The sequence below is a fragment of the Bos indicus x Bos taurus genome, chromosome 6 (assembly GCF_003369695.1).
Source record: "Bos indicus x Bos taurus breed Angus x Brahman F1 hybrid chromosome 6, Bos_hybrid_MaternalHap_v2.0, whole genome shotgun sequence".
NCBI lineage: Eukaryota > Metazoa > Chordata > Mammalia > Artiodactyla > Bovidae > Bos > Bos indicus x Bos taurus.
The window spans coordinates 90,713,086-90,739,338 of NC_040081.1; the positions used below are offsets into that span (position 1 = coordinate 90,713,086).

The 26,253-nt window shown below is 43.7% G+C and overlaps 1 protein-coding gene across 5 annotated transcripts in view; it reads left to right on the forward strand.

The window, feature by feature from the left end:
* The first annotated feature begins 10,402 nt into the window (after positions 1 to 10,402).
* FAM47E (family with sequence similarity 47 member E) overlaps positions 10,403 to 26,253 on the forward strand; it is a 34,684-nt gene continuing 18,833 nt past the window's right edge. For 3 of the 5 annotated variants that reach the window (XM_027544793.1, XM_027544794.1, XM_027544795.1), the window contains exons 1-4: positions 10,403 to 10,665; positions 15,223 to 15,574; positions 17,440 to 17,579; positions 24,177 to 24,327. In XM_027544793.1, coding sequence (XP_027400594.1) covers positions 10,592 to 10,665; positions 15,223 to 15,574; positions 17,440 to 17,579; positions 24,177 to 24,327 — 717 coding nt within the window. In that variant the 5' untranslated portion in view covers positions 10,403 to 10,591. The other 2 variants (XM_027544797.1, XM_027544796.1) reach the window with 2 other exon arrangements.

Here is a 26,253-nt window from a genome sequence, read left to right on the forward strand (position 1 = left end):
ATGCATACATTTTTAATTTATATAAATCATCTTGTAGTTAAAAAAAAAACAACTCTCTTTCTTTCTTTACCCAGTATTGCATTTTTTAGAAATCTAACCATGTAGTTGAGTAAATCTATACTGTTGCATCTGGGACCTAGTTATCCATCCATTTTACCCATCCATATCACAGAAATGGGCATGCACATTGCCCTCAACTCACTGATACTGCTAATAATGCTGTGACAAATGTCCTCACACATCTTCCCTTACAGGTGAGAATCTCTGGATTCCTACAGAATAGTAATACCTGGCAGCAGAAATGCTAGAGTGTAGGTAATATATGTATCAGTCTGGGTCCGACCAGGAAAACAAGCCACTCTAAGCATGCAAAACCAAGGGACTTTATTGCAAAGAACATGTCACAGAGATGATGAGGTAACTGAGACATTAGCAAAAGCAGGAAGGCTCCTGCCACATCCAAACTGCAAGAATTACTTGCATAGGAACCTGAGTTTGAAGGAAGCTGGAATCATATCAGGGCTGACCAGTGGAAGCTGAAAGAGGAGGAAAAATATATATAGATACTATACCTTCTTGGAGACAGAGGGAAAGAAAAATAGCTGAACTTTTCCCTTCCCCCGTTCCTATTAGCGCTATCTGCTACATTCCCAAATGCATCTTGCAGCTTTCAGGGCAGAGCAGGGACAGGTGAGCAATAATAGGCAGAGGGTTGTAAGCACACCATACATTTGACTTGACTAAGTTGTGCCAGACTGCTCTCCGTAATAACTAGTACCAGTTACATCCTCCAGCAGCACGTCCCCAAGTACCATCTGCCCTTTATGGTCTGCTGCTACTGCTGCTGAGTTGCTAAGTTTTGTCCGACTCCTTTGCGGCCCCGTGGACTCTAACCCACAAGACTCCTCTGTCCATGGGATTTCCCAGGCAAGAATACTGGAATGAGTTACCATTTTCTTCTCCATACTCCAAAAAGTAGACATCTCTTCAATCTTCCTTAGAATGTGTCTAGCCTATTGTAGATGCCTCAGGTATCTCCTTAAATCTAGCAGCCTCCTGGAGCTCGGGAGGCCATCCATCCATCTGGCCATAGTCTCTTTTTCACTTTATTTTTGAGCCATAGCCTCTTGAGGGCAGCAACCTCATCTGTTTTATTTGTAAGCCCCTGCTTGTCATTATACTCAACGCCACTGACCAAGTGATAAAGTGGTTTAGTCACGCCTTACTCCTTTTCATTATGATTTGGCTTGCAGACTCAATTGGTGGAAGTTTTTAAGAAACCACTTGTGAAATTGTGGAGGGAAATCTCTAGAGAGATCCTGTGGGTGAAGGAGAGAGTTGATATCCAGCCAGCAAACACAGTTTAAGACTGTGATGGTTGTCAAAGCGCTGAGTTGGTTGGTCAATAGTTTCTGCTCTGAGCCGTCCCTAGTAACTGCTGTGCCCTGACTGCCTCAGCCACTTCCTAGGAGCCATCCCTCCATCCGAAATCAACAACTAAAGGGATATATATGCCTGGCCTGGCCAGGAACTCTAGAACCCTGCTGTTGCAACCTGGCTGCCACTTTCCCGATAGGTTCTTTTGTGTTTCTTTCTTTCCTTTTTTTTTTTTTTGATGTGGACCATTAAAAAAAGTCTTTATTGAATTTGTCACAATTTTGCTTCTGTTTTATGTTTTAATTTTTGGCCAGGAGGCATGTGGGATCTTAGCTCCCAGACCAGGGATTGAACCCACAGCCCCTGGACTGGAAGGCAAAGTCTTTACTGCCAGGGAAGTCCCCTGATTGGTTCTTGCATATACCTTGCGTGTGTGTGCATGTGTGCACTGTCATGGGTTGCGATCCCATGGGTTGCAGCCTGCCAGGCTCCTCTGTCCATGGGGATTCTCCAGGCAAGAATACTGGAGTGGGGTGCCATGCCCTCCTCCAGGGGATCTTCCTGACCCAGGGATTGAACCCCCATCTCTTATGTCCCTGCATTGGCAGGTGGGTTCTTTACCTCTAGTGCCACCTGGGAAGCCTTACTGGTTGTTAAATATTTAAAATACCCTTCCCCCAAAGGATTATCACAGAAGAAGTGCAGGGGAAAGTCTGCAGACTTTTGTGTTCTATGACTCCCAAGATCCTGGCTTCTATGTGTGATGATGGCAGAGAGAATTCTCCAGGATTATATTCTTGATAGAAAACACTCCATCTTTTTTGCTTTTCTAGTCATTTACAGCATGCACAATAAAGTACACATGGCTGCAGGGTACAGCTCATTGAATTTTCACATATGTGCACTCATGTATCTTCCACCAGATCAAGACACAGAACATTTTCAACCTCCCAGCGGGCTCCCTTCTGTCTCCTTTCCATCAATTACCCCAAATAACCACAATACCAATATCTATCACTGTAACTTAATTCTGCCTGTCATAACACTTCCTGTAAATGGAAGCAAAGAGTACATACTCTTTTGAGTCTGATTTCTTTTTCTCAGTGTGAAAAATGTACTACTTTTATAGTTTATTTGGCTATTTCCCCGAATTGTTAAATTGGAATCTTAGCTCACTAATTTCAACCTTTCTTCTCTTTTTTTGCATTTTTTAAAACAATTTTGAAAAATTGTGGCAAAATACATACAACATAAAATTTATCATTTTAACCATTCTAAACTGTATGATTTAAACTGTATGACAGTGCTAAATGTGCTGGTCACAGCCATTCACATCCGAGGTCAGGGGCGGAGGCTGGGAGGACCTACCCCCGCCCAAGGCCAGGGGCTGGGCGGGGAGGAGCAACCCCACCTCCAAGGAGCGGTGGCTGTGCGGGCGCAGGAGGGCCTAGAGGAGCTATTCCACATTCAAGGTCAGGAGGGGCAGCGGTGAGGAGATACCCCTCGTCCAAGGTAAGGAGCAGTGGCTGCGCTTTGCTGGCGAAGCCGTGAAGAGATACCCCACGTCCAAGGTAAGAGAAACCCAAGTAAGATGGTAGGTGTTGCAAGAGGGCATCAGAGGGCAGACACACTGAAACCATACTCACAGAAAACTAGTCAATCTAATCACACTAGGACCACAGCCTTGTCTAACTCAGTGAAACTAAGCCATGCCTGTGGGGCCACCCAAGACAGGCGGGTCATGGTGGAGAGGTCTGACAGAATGTGGTCCACTGGAGAAGGGAATGGCAAACCACTTCGGTATTCTTGCCTTGAGAACCCCATGAACAGTATGAAAAGGCAAAATGATAGGATACTGAAAGAGGAACTCCCCAGGTCAGTAGGTGCCCAATATGCTACTGGAGATCAGTGGAGAAATAACTCCAGAAAGAATGAAGGGATGGAGCCAAAGCAAAAACAATACCCAGCTGTGGATGTGACTGGTGATAGAAGCAAGGTCCGATGCTGTAAAGAGCAATATTGCATAGGAACCTGGAATGTCAGGTCCATGAATCAAGGCAAATTGGAAGTGGTCAAACAAGAGATGGCAAGAGTGAATGTCGACATTCTAGGAATCAGCAAACTCAAATGGACTGGAATGGGTGAATTTAACTCAGATGACCATTATATCTACTACTGCAGGCAGGAATCCCTCAGAAGAAATGGAGTAGCCATCATGGTCAACAAAAGAGTCTGAAATGCAGTACTTGGATGCAATCTCAAAAACGACAGAATGATCTCTGTTCGTTTCCAAGGCAAACCATTCAGTATCACAGTAATCCAAGTCTATGCCCCAACCAGTAACGCTGAAGAAGCTGCAGTTGAACGGTTCTATGAAGACCTACAAGACCTTTTAGAACTAACACCCAAAAAAGATGTCCTTTTCATTATAGGGGACTGGAATGCAAAAGTAGGAAGTCAAGAAACACCTGGAGTAACAGGCAAATTTGGCCTTGGAATACGGAATGAAGCAGGGCAAAGACTAATAGAGTTTTGCCAAGAAAATGCACTGGTCATAGCAAACACCCTCTTCCAACAACACAAGAGAAGACTCTACACATGGACATCACCCAATGGTCAACACCAAAATCAGATTGATTATATTCTTTGCAGCCAAAGATGGAGAAGCTCTATACAGTCAACAAAAACAAGACCAGGAGCTGACTGTGGCTCAGATCATGAACTCCTTATTGCCAAATTCAGACTGAAATTGAAGAAAGTAGGGAAAACCACTAGACCATTCAGGTATGACCTAAGTCAAATCCCTTATGATTATACAGTGGAAGTGAGAAATAGATTTAAGGGACTAGATCTGATAGATAGAGTGCCTGATGAACTGTGGACTGAGGTTCGTGACATTGTACAGGAGACAGGGATCAAGACCATTCCCAGGGAAAAGAAATGCAAAAAAGCAAAATGGCTGTCTGGGGAGGACTTACAAATAGCTGTGAAAAGAAGAGAAGTGAAAAGCAAAGGAGAAAAGGAAAGATATAAGCATCTGAATGCAGAGTTCCAAAGAATAGCAAGAAGAGATAAGAAAGCCTTCCTCAGCGATCAGTGCAAAGAAATAGAGGAAAACAACAGAATGGGAAAGACTAGAAATCTCTTCAAGAAAATTAGAGATACCAAGGGAACATTTCATGCAAAGATGGGCTCGATAAAGGTCAGAAATGGTATGGACCTAACAGAAGCAGAAGATATTAAGAAGAGGTGGCAAGAATACACAGAAGAACTGTACAAAAAAGATCTTCATGACCCAGATAATCATGATGGTGTGATCACTCACCTAGAGCCAGATATCCTGGAATATGAAGTCAAGTGGGCCTTAGAAAGCATCACTATGAACAAAGCTAGTGGAGGTGATGGAATTCCAGTTGAGCTATTTCAAATCCTGAAAGATGATGCTGTGATAGTGCTGCACTCAATATGCCAGCAAATTTGGAAAACTCAGCAGTGGCCACAGGACTGGAAAAGGTCAGTTTTCATCCCAATCCCAAAGAAAGGCAATGCCAAGAATGCTCAAACTACTGCACAATTGCACTCATCTCACACACTAGTAAAGTAATGCTCAAAATTCTCCAAGCCAGGCTTCAGCAATACGTGAACCGTGAACTTCCAGTTGTTTAAGCTGGTTTTAGAAAAGGCAGAGGAAACAGAGACCAAATTGCCAACATCCACTGGATCATGGAAAAAGCAAGAGAGTTCCAGAAAAACATCTATTTCTGCTTTATTGACTATGCCAAAGCCTTTGAGGATGTGGATCACAATAAACTGTGGGAAATTCTTCAAGAGATGGGAATACCAGACCACCTGACCTGCCTCTTGAGAAATCTGTATGCAGGTCAGGAAGCAACAGTTAGAACTGGACATGGAACAATAGACTGGTTCCAAATAGGAAAAGGAGCACGTCAAGGCTGTATATTGTCACCCTGCTTATTTAACTTCTATGCAGAGTACATCATGAGAAACGCTGAACTGGAAGAAACACAAGCTGGAATCAAGATTGCCGGGAGAAATATCGATAACCTCAGATATGCAGATGACACCACCCTTATAGCAGAAAGTGAAGAGGAACTAAAAAGCCTCTTGATGAAGGTGAAAGAGGAGAGTGAAAAAGTTGGCTTAAAGCTCAACATTCAGAAAACGAAGATCATGGCATCTGGTCCCATCACTTTATGGGAAATAGATGGGGAAATAGTGGAAACAGTGGCAGACTTTATTTTTTTGGGCTCCATAATCACTGCAGATGGTGACTGCAGCCATGAAATTAAAAGACGCTAACTCCTTGGAAGGAAAGTTATGACCAACCTAGATAGCATATTCAAAAGCAGAGACATTACTTTGCCAACAAAGGTCCATCTAGTCAAGGCTATGGTTTCTCCTGTGGTCATGTATGGATGTGAGAGTTGGACTGTGAAGAAAGCTGAGGGCCAAAGAATTGATGCTTTTGAATTGTAGTGTTGGGGAAGACTCTTGAGAGTCCCTTGGACTGCAAGGAGATCCAACCAGTCCATTCTGAAGGAGATCAGCCCTGGGTGTTCTTTGGAAGGAATGATGCTAAAGCTGAAACTCCAGTACTTTGGCCACCTCATGTGAAGAGTTGACTCATTGGAAAAGACTCTGATGCTGGGAGGGATTGGGGGCAGGAGGAGAAGGGGACGACAGAGGATGAGATGGCTGGATGGCATCACTGACTCGATGGACGTGAGTCTGAGTGAACTCCGGGAGTTGGTGATGGACAGGGAGGCCTGGCGATCTGCAGTTCATGGGGTTGCAAAGAGTTGGACACGACTGAGTGACTGAACTGAACTGAAACTGTATGATTCAGTGGCATTAATTACATTCATAATGTTATACAACCATCAAGATTATTTCCAAAATTTTTCCTCACCCTAAACAGAAATTTCATATTCATTAAGGGATAGCTCCCCATTCCTCTTCTCCTTGAGTTCTTGTAACCTCTAACTTAAATCCTGTCTCAGGGAATTTACTTACTCCATATATTTCATATAAGTGGTGTTATACAATATGTATCCTTTTGCACTTGGCTTATTTCATGTAACATAATGTTTTCAAGGTTCATACATGTTGTAGCAGTATCAGAATTTCCTTCTTTTTGTGGCTTTATAGTATCCCATTGCATGTATATATCATATTTTATTTATCCATTACTTGTCGATGGACACTTGAGATGTTTCTATCTTTTGGTTACTGTGAATAATGGTGCTATAAACATTTTGCACAAATATCTGAGTCCCTGTTTTTAACTCTTTTGGATATATACCCAGGTGTGGAGTTTCTGGGTCATATGGTCAGTCTTATGGGTGGTGAATGCTCAGTCACTCCAGTTGTGTCTCACTCTTTGTGACCCCACAGACTGTATGTAGCCCATCAGGCTACGTTGTCCATGAAATTTTCTAGGCCAGAATACTGGAGTAGATTGCCATTTCCTGCTCCAGGATATTCCTGACCCAGGGATCAAACCAGCATCTCTTGAGCCTCAGGCATTGGCAGGTGGATTCTTTACCACTGCACCCCCTGGGAAGCCCATGGTAAGTCCATGTTAGAACTGTCCAACTGTTTTCAAATTGGCTGCATCATTTTACATTCCTAGCAGTAATCACAAATGTTCCAATTTCTCCACATCATTGCTAATCTATGTAATTTTCTTTGTTTTTATAGCCATCCTAGTTGGCATGAAGTAGTATCTCATTGTAGCTTTGATTTATATTTCACCAATGACTAATGATTTTGAGCATCTTTTAATGTACTTACTGGCCATTTGTGTATCTTTGGGAAAATATCTATTCACGTCCTTTGCCAAAATTTTTTAATTTGTCTTTTTGTTATTGAGTGGTAGGAGTTTTTCTGAAAAAATATTCTGGATGTTATACTCTTATCAGATATATAATTTGTAAATATTTTCTCCCATTCTGTGGATTGTTTTCTCTCTTGATTACCTACACATGCTGCAATGAAGATCTGGTGCAGCCAAATTAAAAAAAAAGTAAGGATGATGGTGTTTTTTTCTTGCCTTATTGGCAGAGAGTGTGATCATTTTATTTCCAAATACCCACTTTAAACTATTGTTTAGAATTTAATTTATTTGTTTGTGTTTGTATATATTGTAGCTGCACTGGGTCTTTGTTGCTGTGCGTGGGCTTTCTCTAGTTGCGACAAGTGGGGGCTATTCTCTCGTTGTGGTGCGTGGACTCCTCATTGCCATGGCTTCTTGTTGCAAGCCCAGGCTCTAGGCTTACAAGCCTCAGTAGTTGCCGTGGGTGTGGGGGCTCTCGAGTGCAGACTCAGTAGCTGTGGATCGTGGGCTAAGTTGTCCCATAGCAAGTGGCATCCTCCTGGACCAGGGATGGAACCTGGGTCCCTTGCATTGGCAGGAGGATTCTTAACCACTGGACCACCAGGGAAGTCCAGGCAGGATCTTAAGTTGTGGCATGGGGATCTAGTTCTCTGACCAGAGAACTTGGCCCCCCTGCACTGAGACCAAGGAGTCCTGACCATTGGACCACCAGGGAAGTCTCCATCCTTCCTCTTAAAAAACATCTACTTGTTAGATTACTATATGTAACACATGTTTCCTTTGTGGTGCAAAAGGGAAAGAAGGGAAGAGAATGAATGAGAGATTCCCTGAGCAATGACTTTAATTAAGGCATGGGATGTGGTGAAATAAAAAAAAACTTAGTGCATCCAGTCCCATCACTTCATGGCAAATAGATGGGGAAACAGTGGAAACAGTGAGAGACTTTGTTTTCTTGGGCTCCAAAAATCACTGCAGATGTGACTACAGCCATGAAATTAAAAGATGGTTGCTCCTTGGAAGAAAAGCTATGACCAATCTAGATAGCATATTAAAAAGCAGAGACATTACTTTGCCTACAAAGGTCCGTCTAGTCAAAGCTATGGTTTTTCCAGTAGTCATGTATGGATGTGAGAGTTGGACCGTAAAGAAAGCTTAGTGCCAAAGAACCGATGCTTTTGGACTGTGGTGTTGGAGAGCCCCTTGGACAGTAAGGAGATCCAACCAGTCAATCCTAAAGGAAATCAGTCCTGAATATTCATTGGAAGGACTGATGCTGAAGCTGAAGCTCCAATCCTTTGGCCACCTGATATGAAGAACTGATTCATTGGAAAAGACCCTGATGCTGGGAAAGACTGAAGGCAGGAAGAGAAGGCGACAGCAGAGGATAAGATGGTTGGATGACATCACCAACTTGATGAACATGAGTTTGAGCAAGCTCTGGGAGTTGGTGATGGACAGGAAAGCCTCGTGTGCTACAGTCCACGCATGGGGTTGAAAAGAGTCAGACACAACTCAGCAACTGGACTGAACTAAGCAGATATGAAATCAAAATTACTACATGAAGCAAATATCAACTTGTGAGAATGCAAGAGTCATGAAAAACAAGTGGTTTCTTATTCACACAACACTACAAACTAAGTAACAGGATGACAAACACCAAGTCTGTTTTATTCCCCATTGCATCCCCAGTGCCTAGGAAGGCCATAACAGACAATATTTGTTGAATGATGACCTACCGTGTGCCATGCACAGTACAAAAGGCAAGGTGGGCATGACTCTAATCCTCAGTCCTAGGGAGAAATCCTATTTCCTCAAAGTAGTAAACGTTTGAATTTGCAATCCAACAATATTAAAGGTATTTTCACAGATAATAAAAACAACTAAGAGGACCCCTTATCATGATTACATTTGTAGCTTTCTACATTAAGTCTTATAACAACCCTGTGAAGTAGCTGGGCAAATATTATTATCCCCAGTTCACACCATCTGAGCCACCACGGAAGCCCGGAGATAATCATATTCAGTAATTCTTGAGTGATTCCTACTTGCCAGCACTACATTAAATGCTTTACATTCATCATCTCACTGAATTTCCCAATAACCCTATAAGTTATTACTTCTTATATCCTTTTATTTCCCCCGTTTTCAGGCTAGAAAATCAATGTGCCAGGGAGTGGTGTATGTGTGTGCATAATTTTTTAAAGAACTCATTAAAAAATATTCATTTATTTATTTGGCTGCACTGGATCTTAGTTGCAGCATGCGGGATCTAGTTCCCTGACCAGGGATGCAAACTGGGCCCCCTGTGTTGGGTATGCAGAGTCTTAGCCATTGGGGTGGGGAGTCCCTGTGTGCTTAATTATTAAACAGCAGAGTTATGGGTTATCTCAAGTGGTGGGACTCCAAGGCATTCACTGTGCCCAGAAAAGACAGCTGAACACACATGGCAGGTGAAGATGCTGAAATTAGAGACAGCTGGGGCACCTTTACTACCATCCAGATATTTAACAGGTGCCCAGATGTGACGCTAATTTATTCCCGGAGAGTCTGAAGAGAAGACTCATCTTTAAATGGCCGCAAAAAGTAATTTTGGAAGAGAATGTTTTGCTGCTATTTTCTCTAGAAGCAAGGCTTACTATTTAAATCAGGAACACTCAGAAGTAGCAAGAGAACTTAGCAAACCCCAAAATACATCCTCATGCAATCCATATTTACGAGGCCATCTGCCTACCAGGGCCAACTGGATGGCATTTTCACTGTTTTAGTGAGTCCAGGCAGAAGAAGCAAGTAACACAAGAGCTAGGAGGGACTCTGGGAACCAGCTGGTGACTAGTTACCAGTGCACACCCCCCGATTTACAGAGGCGGTGAGTTACGGATTTCCGGGACCTCCAGAAAAACATTCCGTGCTAAAAGGCCTTCCCACCATTACAAGTCAGTCTATTCCTTTCGCTCTCTTTCCATTCTTTCCTTTGTTCTCTCCCCAGCTGCTTTCTTCCTTCAACACAGTTTTTGAACCGGTGGTGTGCAAGAAAAGCATGAACACTGACCCCAACAGATGAAATCCCGATAGATTTAATCACAACAGATTAAAAAAAAACACACAGAATTTAACCAAGAACCCGATTCTTCGAGCTTCCCCTGCCACTGTCCACGCCTCCAGGCGTTGGAGGAGGGGTTGGGGGCGGCGGGGCGCAGAGACGCCTCGGGGTCGCTCGTTCGCCGGTAGCAGCAGGGGGCGCCTGGGCTGCTCCGCGCCCCGGGCGAGTCTGGGCAGCGCACAGCTCGGCGGGTCTCTTAGCGACCCGAGCGGCGAGGAACACACACCACCGGAGGCCGGGTGGGCGGCCGAGGGACCATGGCTGACCACAGTTGGCTGTTCCCGCCGGCGCCGCGGGCCGGGATGCGGGTGGGCAGGACCTGCAGGCCCAGGTAAGCGCGCGCTCGAGCTAGGGCGCATCCCGTGGGTGCCGCGCGGGGGCGCCTGCGCTCCGTGCTTGCTGGGGTCGGGGCCGGGGCCGGGGGTGGCGGATGGCCGCGGAGGACCCGGCTTCCTTCCCTCCTTTACGTCTCCCGCACCTAAATGATCGAATAGAACATAACCAGCTCGTGCCACGCTCTTTACTGTCCTCTAGAGGCAGATTCCTTATCTGTAATGCAGGAGGCACGGGTTCGATTCCTGGGTCAGGAAGATCCTCTGGAGAAGGAAATGGCAACCCGCTCCGGTATTCTTGCCTGGAGAATCCCATGGACAGAGGAGCCTGGCAGTCCGTGCGGTCACAAAGAGTCGGACAAAACTGAACTACTGAGTAACACACCTCCAGATGGGAAACTGATGGCGGAAGAGTGCTTTGCAGAAAATGGTTTAGCCTGCAACCCACTCTTCTCAGGGTTAGCCGCCTGCATCCTACATCCAGTGTGAGGGGTCTGGATGTTTGAGGGGTCGCACCAGAATTCTTTCCCCGCCCAGCAGGTGACTGTGACTAAGCCGAGCTGGTGTTTGGGGGGGGGGGGGTGCCTCAGGCCCTGGGCTGGTCAGCTGCCATTATAAATGGTTGGCATCACTGCACAAGACAGGAACCCGATGCTTTTTGCCTTGGCTGGTTCCTTGAGCTGTTTATGAGAACGGAATTCAGCGCTCTTGGAGGCAGCAGCCATGTGGTGGTTAAGATTCCAAAGTCTACAATCAGCAAGGCTGGAGGTGAAGGCCAGTTTTCCTCGTTTGACTGGTGACCTTAGACAATTAGTTGCTCTTTCTGGGCTCAGTTTTCTTAACTGTAAAATGGGAACAATAAAAGGAATGAGCTTTCTAGGATTGCTAAATGGCAACCCATTCCAGTATTCTTGCCCAGAGAATGCCATGGACACAAGAGCCTGGTAGGCTACAGTCCATGGGGTCGCAAAGAGTTGGACATGACTGAGTGACTAACACACAAACGGTGAGGATTTAGTGACTTAGCACTTGTAAAACAGTTACTGCCACATATATGCACTGTATACATGTTAGAGTTTGTGGACTCCTCTGAGAATCTCTCCCACCCCCAGTTTCAAACTTTTTGTTCCGAAATAACTATAGACTCACAAGAAGTTGCAGATATAGTGCAGAGGTCCCATGTACCCTCTTTCAGATGCTTGGCAGTGGTACCATCTTGCATAACCATAGTACATTACCAAAGCAGGAAATCAGCACTGTGTATATGTATGAATTAGATGGTAGACTTTACTTGAATTTCACCAGTTTTCACTTGTACTTGTGTGTGTGTGTGTATGTGTGTGTGTGTGTATGTGTAGTTCAGTAAAATATTGTTATATGTATATATCAAGATACAAAGCTGTTTCCTTACCACAAGGGAGCCACTTCATGCCATGCTTTAGTTTTCACTCATTTTACCACTCACACCACTTGGCAACCACTAATTTTGGTCTCCATATCTAGAATTCTGTTCTTTTGAGGATGTTAGATAAATAGAATAATACTTTTATAAAGATATTAAACCTTTTGAGATTGGTTCCTTGGCATTAAGCAGAAGCCCTTGAGACCCATCCCAGATGTTGCGTACATCAATGGTTCATTTTTACTGCTGAGTCATATTTCATGGCACAGATGTTTATCCATCGTTTTTCCATTCCCCTGTTGAAGGACATTCAGTTTGTTTCTGGTTTTTGGTTATTACGTATAAAGCCGTTATAAGCATTTGTGTACAGACTTTGTTTTGAAGATAAGTTTTCGTTTCTTTAGGATAAATGCCCAATACTCTTTTGCAGTTCTTAAAGATGGAAATATCCGAGTATCATATAGTGACTGTGAAAATAGTAAATGCTTAGAAAAATGTTCTTGCATTATTTTCTGGGTTAAGCAAAAATTTTCATGAACTTAACAGAATGCAGAGAGGCAAGTTTATCAGCTATGAGAAGCAAAGTGAGGCAAAGTCCTCCAGCCAGACTGGTTCCCTTATTCACCTCTTTGGAACTTCGTTTCCTCGTTGAAAAGTGAGGAAGTTAGACTAGATTTCTTTCAAAGTTTGTGCCAGCTCTAATGTTCTATCAAGCTTGAGCTAGCTGCCACACTTTCCCCATTTTGAGTCGTATGACTGTGCTTGAGTAAAAATATTGGTCATCAGATTTGATTTTATGAAGCACTTGGATGTTTGAATTAGTTGTAAATGTGTGGGAAACACATTTACAAGCTTCCCTGGTAGCTACAGGCTTCCCTGGTAGCTCAGCTGGTAAAGAATCTGCCTGCAATGCAGGAGACCCCGGTTTGATTCCTGGGTCGGGAAGAACTTTGGTACTATAGAGGGTAACTTGCTAACAAGTCATGCTGAGTGGGTCATCAAATCTCAACGTTAGATAGAATTTCAACATCCCCACCACTTAGCTATTTAGGAGTGATTTATTAATTGCAAAGAGCAACTTGTAAACTCGTATTTTTGTATCCTCTCATCTATATTTTCACAGTAGAGATGGGTTAAACCCTTAAAACACACACATGCATGCACAGCAAGCAAGAAGTTTCCAGGACTCACAAGAAAAGGATAAGGATAAAGCTGGAATCTCTTAAAATGTTTTGTGCCTATAAAGATGAGTGTGACAAGAAGTAGATTTACTGTAATGGGTCATTATAGATGAAAGGGGCCTGGAGGTGGAAGAGGCTTCAAGGAAAGACACCAATAATATAGAAATATCTGACTAGTGCCATGTGATGTATTAAGATAATGAGAGACCTGCCATTAAGCTGCTCAAATGCCAAGTCCTGACTTTGGCAATGGCTGGATATATTAGATTATCCAGGTCTCATTTTCCTTTCTATTTGTCCATAGATCTCTTCCATCTTAGCTTCCTGCCCTAAAAACTCAGTGCAAATAACTGTCTGATGGGGTAAAGAAGCTGTGTGAAGCAGGTTGCATATAAGGTAGTAGGGAACAATGGAGACTGTGAATAAGAGAGCACAGGACTTGTCTAAAGATGGCAGCCACTATACCAATAGGGGCTCCATGGAAAGGTGGGCCTAGTGTTCCCAGAGCTCCTGATTTTTGTTCCACATTATTTGTATGAGCTTTTTTATATGTCAGAAGCTCTCACATATAAACACCTTTCTTACCTTTCTCCAGAGTCACACTAACTGTATTAAAATCACAGCTCTCCCCCTTATTAACTGTGGGAACTTTGACAAGTGTTTGTTTTGTTTTTCAACTTCTTTGTGCCTCAGTTTCCTTATCTGGAATAATGTTAGTACCTACTTCATAGGATTGTTATGAGATTAATTCATGTAAAGCATTGAGCACAGCACATGTTATATAGAAAGATTTCCTTACATGTGAACTATTATGATTCTTATTAAAGCACAAAGGGGATCAAATGATGGGTTTGTGGGCCTGATACAGCACATGAACAGTTAGTTTGCTGCCCTTGACCCCACTGAGTTGAGAGGAGAAATCAAGGCCCACAAAGATTAAATGTAGGGTGAACATCATTCAGCTAGTTGGGGGTGCTGTGCTGTGCTTAGTCAATCGGTCGTATCTGACTCTTTGTGACCCCATGGACTGTAGCCTGTCAGGCTCCTCTATCCATAGGATTTCCCAGGCAAGAATACTGGAGTGCGTTGCCATGCCCTCCTCCAGGGGGTCGAACCCAGGGATTGAACCCAGGCTTCCTGCATTGCAGGCGGATTCTTTACCATGTCAGCCACCAGGGAAGCCCAGGTGGGGGTGAGCTGTCACCATGTCCAGGTTCTTCCCACTGCACTGTGTCCCTTTAAAGGATGAGACAGAGTCCAGGAGGTGTTATAAATTATAAGTATCCTTCAGAAAGAGAGGGGATAGCTGGTGACTGCAGGTGATAATAATGAATTACATTTACACAGAGTGACATGGATAGGCCTTCATGGTATCTTGCTTTGTAAACAAGTAACAAAATAAGACAATTTATGTACAGTAAGGATACATGGACACAAAAGAACAATACAGGTCTTATAAGGATGTCTTCAAACAGAAGTGAAAAGTGAAAGTGTTAGTCACTCAGTCGTGTCTGATTCTTTGTGACCCCATGGACTATAATCCACCTGGCTTCTCCATGGAATTCTCCAGGCAAGAATACTGGAGTGGGTAGCCATTCCCTTCTCCAGGGGATCTTCCCCACCCAGGGTCAAACTCAGGTCTCTTGCAATACAGGCAGAGTATTTACTGTCTGAGCCACCAGGAAAGCCCCTGCGAACAGAAAGGTACATTCCAAATCTGTTAGAGTGGTTGTGCCTGTGGAGAGGGGACAGTGAGGATGGAACATGGGAATAACATCAAATAAAGAAACAGGAGAGAGGGTCATACAGACCAGTGATGATGTGCCCTGAACCAGGAGTATGGGAACTCTGCCTTCTCACATGACCCTCCCTTCCTCCAACTCTCCCCTAACACAGGTAGAGGCCAGCCTCCTCGAAAACTCCTTCTCCTATGCTCACCCTTGTGGTCAGACTACTGCCATGATGTCTTGCAGGTACAGAGAGAATCTGCCCTCCAAGTGCTTCATGGAGCACAAGGGCGGGCTGCCAGGTCCCACCTCCCTGGACAGCCGGCGGTGGAGATTTGTGAGAACGGGACAGGATGACTTCAGGAGAGACTGCCCGCCTTGTGAAGGTCTGGCCACTCTGGGCCCCAGTGAGGGCTTTCTCCCCGAAATTTATCACAGAGCTCCCCCACCTGCCCCTAAGAAGAGGCACGCAGCCCTGTGTTCCAAGCTCTCGCCAGCCCAGCAGGCACGGAAGGCATTCCTGGCAGCCATTGAGGCCCAGCTGACCCTGCACCCCTTGGCTCTTTATCCGGACCTGGAAGAAGACATGCCCACCGAGGTGACCTCCTGTCCCGGGGTTGTGGGTGGGCCTTCCATGGGGCCTGGAGAATGTTGCTCCTTAGATGCCTGGGGAGTTCCCTCCAGGAGTGAGGACGATGACTGTCTCCCTGGGGAGAGTTCTTCTGGGGTGTGGAGCAGCCTTTCAGGAAATGCCGATGACAGCACCATACCGCCAAGAAGCCAGCCAACTTATAAAGGCTCAGCAACCCAGAAATGTTTGACTTCTTTACCTCTGAAGCTCTACCAGTCAATTTTGCTTGTGAGTCTTTTGTGGGGAGAAAACAGTGGAGGAATTGTTCAGTCTTGCTTCTGTCATTTTAGCCTGGTCTTGGGAGGTGTCCATAAGAAGTTATTAATGGATGGGCACCTGAAAAGTCACAGGAAAATTCACCAGATTGCCAGGACCAGAGCTGGGCAGCAGCTGCAATGTGTCATCAATGTCCCAGGATTCTTTGACTTTCAGCTCCTATATACTTAGCATGGGCTTCCCTGGTGGCTCAGTGGTAAAGAATCTACCTGCAGTGCAGGAGAGGCAGGAGACATGGGTTCAATCCCTGGGTCAGGAAGATCCCCTGGAGAAGGAAGTGGCAAACTGGCCCAGTATTCTTGCCTGGAGAATCCCATGGACAGAGAAGCCTGGTGGGCTATGGTCCGTAGGGTCGCAAAGAGTCGGACATGACCTAGTGACTGAGCACGCACTCATGCATAGTTGCTTTACAATGTTGTGTTAGTTTCTGCTATACAGCAAAGTGTATCAGCTATATGCCTACATATATCCCCTCTTTTTTGGACTTCCTTCCCATATAGGTCACCACAGGGCACTGAGTAGAGTTCCCTGTGCTCTACAGTAGGTTCTCATTACAACTGGAATTTGTAATCAGTGGTTTGCCCCCTGGGCTTTCCTTCACTACACTCCCGTGGATCAGAGCTTCTGAGTCTGTGACAAAGAGATCCTCTGCACGCATCCTTAGAGGGCACATGGAACTGTGGTTTTTATTCTCATATCTGACCTCATCAAATAGATGTGTTGTCTTCCTTCTGAAGCAGGATCTCTTCTTGTGGTGCCGTGGTTGCCACCAGCAACTCTAGATGTCAATTTTACTTTGGAAAACAATACATCTTTGCATGGTTCCAGGAAAATTTCATGACCTAATTTCCCTGGGTCTCATTGGGTTAGCCAGTCACCGTAGGCCTGACTGGCCAGGCCAGGCTGTGGTGTGAAGAGCTGTCAGGCCAGTTCAGACCACAAGGACTGAGAATGGAGGGAGAGGTGATTTTCCAAAGAAAAGTCTAGATACTGTTACTCATAGGAGGATGAATGGGTGGTGAAAGTGAAAGTGTTAGTTGCTCAGTCATGTCCAACTCTTTGAGACCCCACAGTCTATAGCCCATCAGGCCCCTCTGTCCATGGGATTTCCCAGACAAGAATACTGGAGTGGATTGCATTTCCTTCTCCAGGGGATATTCCTGACCCAGGGATCAAACCTGGGTCTCCTGCATTGCAGGCAGATTCTTTACTGTTTGAGCCATCAGGGAAGCCCTGAATGGATGGTAGGCAGTCAAAAACCACAGACACCCTCTAGAGGTACTTTTCTCAGGGAGGTACTGGGGTCCAAATGGGCCCAGAGTCACTGTTCTATCTAGAGGAGATGGAAACTTCAGTAAAAAGGCTACACAGCTAATGTCCAGCTGATGGGCATTAACTGGCAGCACCCAGCACCATATTTGCACCGGAACTGATGAATGGTATCGACCAACTAGAAAGGCAAAGTGAAGGGATGTGTTGATCTGTTATCTTTGAGAATCAGAGAGCCCCCTTTTCAGTACATCTTTCTTTTCTCCTAAGTTGTTTTCTGTTTGTAGCTCTTATTAAAGGTGCTGGAAGTTCTGGATCCTGACAAGAAGCTGGAAGACACATGGGCCTATTGTCAGGGCATCAGGAAAAGAATGAAAAAACCCACAAAACTTTTAAAAAAACGTTCGACCCAAGTCTACTTGGGACTGTAAGTATGGTTCTTAACCTCTTGCTCATTCCTGTCCCCTGATGAAACATTCTAGTACAAATCTTCCTCGACTTCACAGTGGGATTGTGTTGATCAGATCAGATCAGATCAGTCGTTCAGTCATGTCTGACTCTTTGTGACCCCATGAATTGCAGCACACCAGGCCTCCCTATCCATCACCAACTCCCGGAGTTCACTCAGACTCACGTCCATCGAGTCAGTGATGCCATCCAGCCATCTCATCCTCTGTCGTCCCCTTCTCCTCCTGCTCCCAATCCCTCCCAGCATCAGAGTCTTTTCCAATGATAAGCCCATAATAAATGAAAAATACCATCAGTCAAAAATGCATGCAATATGTTTGACCTACCGAATACCATAGCTTAACCTGGCCCACCTTAAATATGCTCAGAACACTTACATTAGCCTTACAATTGGGCAAAATCATCTAACACAAAGCCTAGTGTATAATAAAGTATTGACTATCTCACAAAGTTTATAGACAGACTACAGTACTGAAGGTGAGGAAAATGTTGATTGTGTGGATATAGGGTGGTCGTAAGTATATTAGCTGTTGTCCCTCATGATCACATGGCTGGTGGGGAACTACGGGTCACTGCCACTGCCCAGCATCACCAGACAGGGTCATCACGGCATATCACCAGCCCAGGAAAATAAATCCAAATTCAAAGTACATTTTCTTCTGCATGACTATTGCTTTGCACTATCGTGAAGTGGAAAAATTCTAAGACAAACTATCATTAAGTCAGTGATTCTCTGTAGTTACCTTCTCAAAGCTTCTCATCTTTAGAATACTTTCAGTTCAGTTCAGTTCAGTTGCTCAGTCATGTCCAACTCTTTGCGACCCCATGAACCACAGCACACCAGTCTTCCCTGTCCATCACCAACTCCCAGAGTCCACCCAAACCCATGTCCATTGTGTCAGTGATGCCATCCAACCATCTCATCCTCTGTTATCCCCTTCTCCTCCTGCCCTCAATCTTTCCCAGCATCAGGGTCTTTTCAAATGAGTCAGCTCTCCACATCAGGTGGCCAAAGTATTGGAGTTTCAGCTTCAACATCAGTCCTTCCAATGAACACCCAGGACTGATCTCCTTTAGGATGGACTGGTTGGATCTCCTTGCAGTGCAAGGGACTCTCAAGAGTCTTCTCCAACACCACAATTCAAAAGCATCAATTCTTCGGTGCTCAGCTTTCTTCACAATCCAACTCTCACATCCATACATGACTACTGGAAAAACCACAGCCTTGACTAGACGGACCTTTGTAGGCAAAATAATGTCTCTGCTTTTTAATATGCTATTTAGGTTGGTCATAATTTTCCTTCCAAAGAATAAGCGTCTTTTAATTTCATGGCTGCAATCACCATCCGCAGTGATTTTGGAGCCCCCCAAAATAAAGTCTGACACTGTTTCCACTGTTTCCCCATCTATTTACCATGCAGTGATGGGACCAGATGCCATGATCTTACTTTTCTGAATGTTGAACTTTAAGCCAACTTTTTCACTCTCCTCTTTCACTTTCATCAAGAGGCTCTTTAGTTCTTCTTCACTTTACTTTAGGACTAATTAAGAATCTTTATAATAATTAAGAGAAGCAAAAGTAATTAAGTTCCTGAGAAGGAGGGAAAGGATCCGTGGGTCCTGCTCTGAGTAGTGTTTAGTGGTGTTTAATCTGTTGTTGTTTAGTTGCCTAGTTGTGTCAGACTCTTTTTGCGACCCCATGGACTGTAGCCCACCAGGCTCCTCTGTCCATTGCCCGATTTTCCTGGGCAAGAATACTGGAGTGGGTTGCCACTTCCTTCTCCAGAGGATCTTCCTGACCCAGGGATCAAACCCCTTCTCCTGTAGGCGGATTCCTTGCTACTGAGCCACCAGGGAAGGCTTTATTTCATTGAAAGTGAAAGTGTTAGTTGCTTAGTCATGTCCGACTCTCTGCCACCTCATGGACTGTAGCCTGCCGGGGTCCTCTGTCCATGAAATTCTATAGACAAGAATACTAGATTGGGTAGCCATTCCCTTCTTTAGGGGATCTTCCCAACCTTGGGATCAAACCTGGATCTCCTGCATTGTAGGAAGATTCTTTACCATCTGAGCCACCAGAAGCTCCTTATTTCATTAAATGGATGCAAATTATCAGCAATCGAGGGAATTTGATTGTGTCTACACTACTCTAGGAGAGCTGTGGGAGAAGAAAACTGCTGACAACTTGAATGGTTTTGATTAGCACAGAATGGCTTTTTAAATTATTTATGGTAGAAGCCCTTTTATTCATCATGATTGAGACCAGTAGTTTGGTGAATAACCAACTAAACAAACAAAAAAAGGTTAATACAAGAAACTGTTTAACATTTTCCTTTGAACATATAACTAGCATCTGAGACTTGAGAAGTCCAAGCTGAAATCTTAATTTCTTCCCCAAACCTACTCCCCCTTCTGTTTCCTCCAGATCAGTAAGTAGTAACTCCATTCTTTCAGTGGCTTTTGAAACAATGGTTGCAAACTGCCAAAAAAAAAAAAATCCTAATGCCTGTACCTTTGAAATATATCTGGAATCTTGTCTGTTTTACTACAGTCAGTCTGTTCTGAGGTGCCATCATCTCTTGCCTGGATTATTGGAATTATTGGAATGGCTTCCACTAGTCTCATGGCCTCCACCCAGCCCCCAACCCATGCCCTGTTTTATTCGTTGCACAGTAGCTAAAGTGATTCTGCAAAACAAAAACCAAAAAACGTAAGTCGCACAATATCAATCCTATGCTCAAAATTTTATAATTGCTTACTTATTCAGAGTAAAATCCAGAGTCCTTATTCTTGCCTCTCACGTCCCTTATGATCAGGTTCTGGTTATCTCTTAGCCCTCGTCCTCTACTATTGTATCCTTTAATCACGCCTCTCCAGTCACAGTGGCCTTTTTGTATTTCTCATATATTCTCAGCTCTGACCTTGGGGCCTTTGCAATGCTGTTCTTATCAGCCTAGTAGCTGCATGTTTGATATCTACATCGGTTGGTCCCTTTCTTCTGGGTCTGCTCAAATATTACTTTAGTAGAGAGGCCTTTTCTGTATAAACAGCCCCCTGTCATCACTCTCCATCCTTCCTGCCCTGGTTTATTTTTCTTTAAATCACTTACAATTACCTGGTACATATTTGTTTGGGGCTTCCCAGGTGGTGCTAGTGGTAAAGAACCCACTTGTCAATGCAGGAGACTTAAGAGACAAGGGATCAGTCCCTGGGTCTGGAAGATCCCCTGGAGAAGGGTGTGGCCACCCATTCCAGTATTCTTGCCTGGAGAATCCCATGGACAGAGGAGCCTGGTGGGCTGCAGTCCATAGTATTGCCAAGAGACATGACTGAAGCAACGCAGTGCGTACCACGCACACATACTTTTTTTTTATCTCTTTGCTGTGTCTCCCTATCAATTGTGAGGGCTTCCCTGGTGGCTCAGTTGGTAAAGAATACTCCTGCAATGCAGGAGACCTGGGTTTGATCCCTGGGTTGGGAAGATACCCTGGAGAAGGGAAAGGCTACCCACTCCAGTATTCTGGCCTAGAGAATTCCATGGACTGTATAGTCCATGGGGTCGCAAAGAGTCGGACATGACTAAGGACAGGGTCTTAACTTTATTTACTTTTGAAAATATTTTTTAATATTTAATTTTACTTTTGGCTGCACTGGGTCTTCATTGCTTTGCACAGACTTTCTGTAGTTGCAGCAAGTAAGGGCTACCCTTTGTGCAGAGCTTTGGCTTCTCACTGCAGTGGCTTCTCTTGCTGCGGAACATAGTCTCTGGGTGCTCAGGTCTCAGTAGTTGTGTCTCCTGGGCTCTGGAGCACAAGCTCAATAGTTGTGGCACATGGACTTAGTTCTTTCCCAGCATGTGGGATCGAACTTGTGTTCCCTGCACTGGCAGGCAGATTCTTAACCACTAGACCACCAGGGAAGTCCTGGTTCTTAACTTTATTTACAGCTGAATCCTAATGCCTAGAATAGTACCTGGCACGTGAAAGTGAAAGTGTTAGTCACTCAGCCTGACTCTTTTTGACCCCATGGGCTGTAGCCTGCCAGGTTCCTCTGTCCATGGAATTCTCCAGTCAAGAATACTGGATTGTGTTGCCATTTCCTTCTCTAGGGGATCTTCCCAACCCAGGGATCAAACCCCAGTCTCCTGCATTGCAGGCAGATTCTTTACTATCTGAGCCAGTAAGGAAGCCATAGTTGTTGCCTAATAAGCAGAGTACATCATGGGAAATGCTGGGCTGGAAGAAGCACAAGCTGGAATCAAGATTGCTGGGAGAAATATCAATAACCTCAGATATGCAGATGACACCACCCTTATGGCAGAAAGTGAAGAGGAACTAAAAATCCTCTTGATGAAAGTGAAAGAGGAGAGTGAAAAAGTTGGCTTAAAGCCCAATATGCAGAAAACTAAGATCATGGCATCTGGTCCCATCCCTTCATGGCAAATAGATGGGGAAACAGTGGAAACAGTGTCAGACTTTATTTTTTGGGCTCTAAAATCACTGTAGATGGTGATTGTAGCCATGAAATTAAAAGACGCTTACTCCTTGGAAGGAGGGTTATGACCAACCTAGATAGCATATTAAAGAGCAGAGACATTACTTTGCCAACAAAGGTCCGTCTAGTCAAGGCTGTGGTTTTTCCAGTAGTCATGTATGGATGTGAGAGTTGGACTATAAAGAAAGCTGAATGCCAAAGAATTGATGCTTTTGGACTGTGGTGTTGGAGAAGACTCTTGAGAGTCCCTTGGAATGCAAGGATCCAACCAGTCCATTCTAAAGGAGGTCAGTCCTGGGTGTTCTTTGGAAGGAATGATGCTAAAGCTGAAACTCCAGTACTTTGGCCACCTCATGCGAAGAGTTGACTCATTGGAAAAGACTCTGATGCTGGGAGGAATTGGGGGCGGGGGGAGAAGGGGACGACAGAGGATGAGATGGCTGGATGGCATCACTGACTTGATGGACGTGAGTCTGGGTGAACTCTGGGAGTTGGTGATGGACAGGGAGGCCTGGCGATCTGCAATTCATGGGGTCACAAAGAGTCGGACACGACTGAGCGACTGAACTGAACTGAACTGAATAAATATTTGTTGAGTGGATGAATTAATATATAAGTGCTATGAATGAAAGGTACAGGATGCTTTGAATAAAGTATGGGTTCTGGGGACAGACTGTGCAAATGCCTCCCTGAGAAAGGGAAAATATGTTGAGATATAAGGGAGGTAAGAGGTTGGAGACAGCATTGCAGTCAGATAGAATAACATGTACAAAGGCCCTGTGGCTGGGTGGAAGGAAGCATGATGAATTCATGGAACTGAGGAGAGGCCACTATGGCTGGAGCTCAGAGAGTGTGGAAGGGTGGTAATTTTGGAAGAATCTGGAGAGATGGGCAAGGAGCAGGCCATGAAGAGTCTTGAAAGCTGAGTTAAGACTTAGATCTTTATTGTAGAAGTAAAAGAAGCTATTGAACACAAAATCTTGTACCTGAATATCCATAGCAGCATTATTCATTATAGCCAAAAAGTGGTAACAAGTCAACTATCCATCAACCAACTGCTAATGGATAAACAAATGTAGTCTATCTATACAGTGGAATAGTATTCAAGTGTAGAAGGAAATAAACTGCTGATACATGCTACAGCATCTATGAAATGAAAACATTATGCTAAGTGCAAGAAGCCAGACAAAAAAGGTTATATGTGGTTCCATTCAGATGAAATATACAGAGTAGGCAAATCCACAGAGACAGAAAGTAAATTAGTGGTTTAAGAGCAGGGAGAATGGTAGAGAAGGGAAGACAAACAGTGACTGTTAATGGCTATGGGGCTTCTTCTTTTGGGGTGATGAAGATGTTCCAAAATTAGTGGTGATGGTCATGCAACTTTGTAAATATACGAAAGCAACTGAATTGTATACTTTGAAATGGTAAATATTATGATGTATGAATTATATCTCAGTTTTTTAAAAGAAGCTATTGAAGAGGCTTAATCCAGGATGCAATGTACCTGCATTTGATAAGACCAAATTTATATATTGAAATGACAGTTTTGGCTACAGTGTAGAGAATGGATTAGGAATTGGCAGTTGGGCCTTAAGAAGGATGCAGAGATACATTTTGTGACAGGCCAGAGAAGGGGACAGAATTAAAATCTAGCAGATTTACTAACAGGCTAAATTTTAAGGCTGAAGGAGAGAGAAGCCAGGATGTGTCCTGCTTGTCAATATTGTCTAAGACTTTGGAAGATTCCAGTCACTATAATTTATGTTTTTACCTGACACAGGTCTTAATAAATGGTACTCATAATTTTTTAAAAAGTTAACTTGCAATGATAAAATTCTACATCAACTTTAATTATTCTGAATAACATGGTATACTTGTCTTTATGATATTGATAATGAGAATATGATCTTTGAAAATATTAACACATAATTTGTATGAGCTTGCAAGAGACTGTTAAAAATACGTGCAATTATGAATTCCTCCCCAAGATACTATTTGAAATCCACTTGGATTCATGGCATCTTATATTATAATTCTTTGATGATTTCATTATCTTTAGTCCCAAGAAGAGTCCTGTGTCACATCCATGCCAATGGCTTTATGAAAAAAGGAAGCCAAGTGAAACAGGTTTGCTCCAAAAGGATGGTCTGCTTCTTCATGAAAACATACGCCAAGGAGTTAGCGACTTCTGCAACTGGGCTACTGCCTTTGTAAGTTACTATTAATACTTACAACCTACTTTTTACAATTTGAACTCAAAGTTGCTTTTGTTAAAAAAAAAAAAGTGTTAGTTGCTCAGCATTTGGATAAATCTCAGTCAAATAGACAAAGTCATAAAGGCATCTTTTGACTCTCCCACCATGTGGAATGAAAATGTTTCTTGTAGGTGAAATTTCTGGAAAGTTTGCAAGCTTGCAGCCAATGTGTAAATGTTTATATGTCATATTGCTGTTGTTTCCTGTACTATTTAAAGTGGCTCTTTGTTTTTCCTCAACTGTATTGACATATAATTGATGTATAACATTGTATAAGTTTAAGGTATACAGTGTGATGATTTTATACATGCATATGGTGCAATGCTGGAGACCCATGTTCAAACCCTGGGTCGGGAAGATCCCCTGGAGAAGGTAACAGCTACCCACTCCAGTTGAATGGTTTTAGGAAGCCCTACAAGACCTTTTAGAACTAACACCCAAAAAAGATGTCCTTTTCATTATAGGGGACTGGAATGCAAAAGTAGGAAGTCAAGAAACACCTGGAGTAACAGGCAAACTTGGCCTTGGAATACAGAATGAAGCAGGGCAAAGACTAATAGAGTTTTGCCAAGAAAATGCACTGGTCATAACAAACACCCTCTTCCAACAACACAAGAGAAGACTCTACACATGGACATCACCCAATGGTCAACACTGAAATCAGATTGATTATATTCTTTGCAGCCAAAGGGGGAGAAGCTCTATACAGTCAGCAAAAACAAGACCAGGAGCTGACTGTGGCTCAGATCATGAACTCCTTATTGCCAAATTCAGACTGAAATTGAAGAAAGTAGGGAAAACCACTAGACCATTCAGGTATGACCTAAATCAAATCCCTTATGATTATACAGTGGAAGTGAGAAATAGATTTAAGGGCCTAGATCTGATAGATGGAGTGCCTGATTAACTATGGAATGAGGTTCGTGACATTGTATAGGAGACAGGGATCAAGACCATCCCCATGGAAAAGAAATGCAAAAAAGCAAAATGGCTGTCTGGGGAGGACTTATAAATAGCTGTGAAAAGAAGAGAAGCAAAAAGCAAAGGAAAGATATAAGCATCTGAATGTAGAGTTCCAAAGAATAGCAAGAAGAGATAAGAAAGCCTTCCTCGGTGATCAATGCAAAGAAATAGAGGAAAACAACAGAATGGGAAAGACTAGAGATCTCTTCAGGAAAATTAGAGATACCAAGGGAACATTTCATGCAAAGATGGGCACAATAAAGGACAGAAATGGTATGGACCTAACAGAAGCAGAAGATATTAAGAAGAGGTGGCAAGAATACACAGAAGAACTGTACAAAAAAGATCTTCATGACCCAGATAATCACGACGGTGTGATCACTCATCTAGAGCCAGACATCCTGGAATATGAAGTCAAGTGGGCCTTAGAAAGCATCACTACAAACAAAGCTAGTGGAGGTGATGGAATTCCAGTTGAGATATTCCAAATCCTGAAAGATGATGCTGTGAAAGTGCTGCACTCAATATGCCAGCAAATTTGGAAAACTCAGCAGTGGCCACAGGACTGGAAAAGGTCAGTTTTCATTCCAATCCCAAAGAAAGGCAATGCCAAAGAATGCTCAAACTACCGCACAATTGCACTCATCTCACATGCTAGTAAAGTAATGCTCAAAATTCTCCAAGCCAGGCTTCAGCAATATGTGAACCGTGAACTTCCTGATGTTCAAGCTGGTTTTAGAAAAGGCAGAGGAACCAGAGACCAAATTGCCAACATCCACTGGATCATGGAAAAAACAAGAGAGTTCCAGAAAAACACCTATTTCTGCTTTATTGACTGTGTGGATCACAATAAACTGTGGGAAATTCTTCAAGAGATGGGAATACCAGACCACCTGACCTGCCTCTTGAGAAATCTGT